This window comes from Scomber japonicus, chromosome 22 (genome assembly GCF_027409825.1).
Source record: "Scomber japonicus isolate fScoJap1 chromosome 22, fScoJap1.pri, whole genome shotgun sequence".
Lineage (NCBI taxonomy): Eukaryota > Metazoa > Chordata > Actinopteri > Scombriformes > Scombridae > Scomber > Scomber japonicus.
Genome location: NC_070599.1, coordinates 25,997,608 through 26,000,107, shown reverse-complemented (window position 1 = coordinate 26,000,107; position 2,500 = coordinate 25,997,608). Strand labels below are relative to the sequence as shown.

Genomic DNA, 2,500 nt, shown 5'->3' with positions numbered 1-2,500 from the left:
TTCCTCCTTGCTACCTTCCTTTCTTCTTTCCTCTGTCCTTCCTTCCTTCCTTTCCTTTCTTCCCTTCCTTTCCTCCCTGCTACCTTCCTTCCTACCTTCTTTCCTCTGTTTTTCCTTCCTTTCCTTCCTCCCTTCCTTTCTTCTTTCCTTCCTTCCTTCATTCCATCCTTCCTTCCTTCCTTCCTCCTTGCTACCTTCCATTCTTCTTTTCTCTGTCCTTCCTTCCTTCCTTCCTTCCCTTCCTTTCTTCCCTTCCTTCCTCCCTGCTACCTTCTTTCCTTCCTTTCCTTCCTCCCTTCCTTTTTCCCTCCTTCCTTCCTTCCTTCCTCCCTCCCTCCCAATGGGTCTTCTATACAGTCTATGGTTAACTCTCCTTCATCGGCCTTCTTCGCTCTCTGCCAATCACTATCACTGAAGAAAAGGTGTGTGTGTGTGTGTGTGTGTGTGTGTGTGTGTGTGTGTGTGTGTGTGTGTGTGTGTGTGTGTGTGTGTGTGTACCTGTTCGTTCTGGCTCAGTGTGTATTGTGTGTGTTGTTGCTCCTCGGTGTGTGTGTTGACTCGGAGCTGCAGCGTTTGCATCTGGTTGGTCTGCTCCTGGATCAGCGTCTGAGCTTCCTGCTCTCTGCTCAGAGCCTGACGAAGCTCCGCACACACACTCTGGAAACGCTCTGCTGGGACCTGCGCACACACACACACACACACACACAGACACACACACACACACACACAAACACACACACACACACGCAGGTACACACACACGCACACAGACACAGACACACACACGCAGTAGTTAATGTCCTCAAAAGTAAGTAACCATGTGTGTGTGTGTGTGTGTGTGTGTGTGTGTGTGTGTGTGTGTGTGTGTGTCTGTGTCTGTCTGCGTGTGTGTGTGTGTGTGTGTGTGTGGTTACCAGTGTGTGTGTGTGTGTGTGGTAACCAGTGTGTGTGTGTGTGTGTGTGTGTGTGTGTGTGTGTCTAGGTATGTGTGTGTGTGGTTACCAGTGTGTGTGTGTGTGTGTGTGTGTGTGTGGTAACCAGTGTGTGTGTGTGTGTGTGTGTCTGCACCTCTCTGTCCCGCCGCCTCGCTCTCTTCAGATTGGCCACCTCCAGCCTCAAGCCCCGCCTCTCCACCTCGGCCGAGTGCAGCCGTTGGCTAAAGAGCAGGAAGTGCTGCTGCAGGCTGGACACCAAGGCCTGATGGGAAAAAAAAACACACACACACACAGACACACACACACACACAGACACACACACACAGACAGACAGACAGACAGACAGACACACACACACACACACACACACACACACACACACACACACTGAGCCTCATGTAACCAGATGAATATATAATAATAAGTGTACTAGAGGTCAGAGGTCACATGGACCTTCATGTCAGGCCGAGGGGGGGTCAGAGCGTTCAGGCCGAGTCTCAGTCGCTCCGCCAGCGTCTCCTCGCCCTCGCCGCTACGAGGCGCCGCGTCTGATTGGCTGAGCAGGTGATCCAGGAGGCGGGACAAAGCAGAACGAGCTGCTGAAGTCACGTCTGGAGGGGCGGAGCCTAAAGACAGAGAGAAGGGACACAAACATGATGATCTGATGTGTGTGTGTGTGTGTGTGAGAGTGTGAGTATGTGTGTGTGTGTGTAGTTACCAGTGTGTGTGTGTGTGTGCGTGTGTGTGGTTACCAGTGTGTGTGTGTGTGGTTACCAGTGTGTGTGTGTGTGTGTGTGTGTGTGTGTGTGTGTGAAAGAGTGGTAACCAGTGTGTGTGTGTGTGTGTAGTTACCAGTGTGTGTGTGCGTGTGTGTGGTTACCAGTGTGTGTGTGTGTGTGTGTGTGTGTGTTTGGTAACCAGTGTGTGTGTGTGTGTGTAGTTACCAGTGTGTGTGTGTAGTTACCAGTGTGTGTGTGTGTGGTTACCAGTGTGTGGTTACCAGTGTGTGTGTGTGTGTGGTTACCAGTGTGTGGTTACCAGTGTGTGTGTGTGTGGTTACCAGTGTGTAGTTACCAGTGTGTGTGTGTGTAGTTACCAGTATGTGTGTGTGTGGTTACCAGTGTGTGGTTACCAGTGTGTGTGTGTGTAGTTACCAGTATGTGTGTGTGTGGTTACCAGTGTGTGTGTGTGTAGTTACCAGTATGTGTGTGTGTAGTTACCAGTGTGTGTGTGTGTGTGTGTGTGTGTGTGTGTGTGTGTAGTTACCAGTGTGTGTGTGTGTGTGTGTGTGTGTGTGTGTGTGTGTGTGTGTGTGTGTAGTTACCAGTATGTGTGTGTGTGGTTACCAGTGTGTGTGTGTGTAGTTACCAGTGTGTGTGTGTGTGTGTGTGTGTGTGTGTAGTTACCAGTATGTGTGTGTGTGGTTACCAGTGTGTGTGTGTGTGGTTACCAGTGTGTGTGTGTGTGTAGTTACCAGTGTGTGTGTGTGGTTACCAGTGTGTGTGTGTGTAGTTACCAGTGTGTGTGTGTGTAGTTACCAGTGTGTGTGTGTGTAGTTACCAGTG

The 2,500-nt window shown here is 50.4% G+C and overlaps 1 protein-coding gene across 1 annotated transcript in view; it reads right to left on the bottom strand.

Annotated features, from left to right (window-relative positions):
* LOC128383627 (coiled-coil domain-containing protein 171-like) overlaps positions 1-2,500 on the bottom strand; it is a 19,791-nt gene that overhangs the window by 3,077 nt on the left and 14,214 nt on the right. The window contains exons 18-20 of the mRNA XM_053343221.1: positions 1,389-1,561; positions 1,069-1,197; positions 499-678 (exon numbers count right to left, since the gene is read on the bottom strand). Coding sequence (XP_053199196.1) covers positions 499-678; positions 1,069-1,197; positions 1,389-1,561 — 482 coding nt within the window. The remainder of the gene's footprint in view (positions 1-498; positions 679-1,068; positions 1,198-1,388; positions 1,562-2,500) is intronic.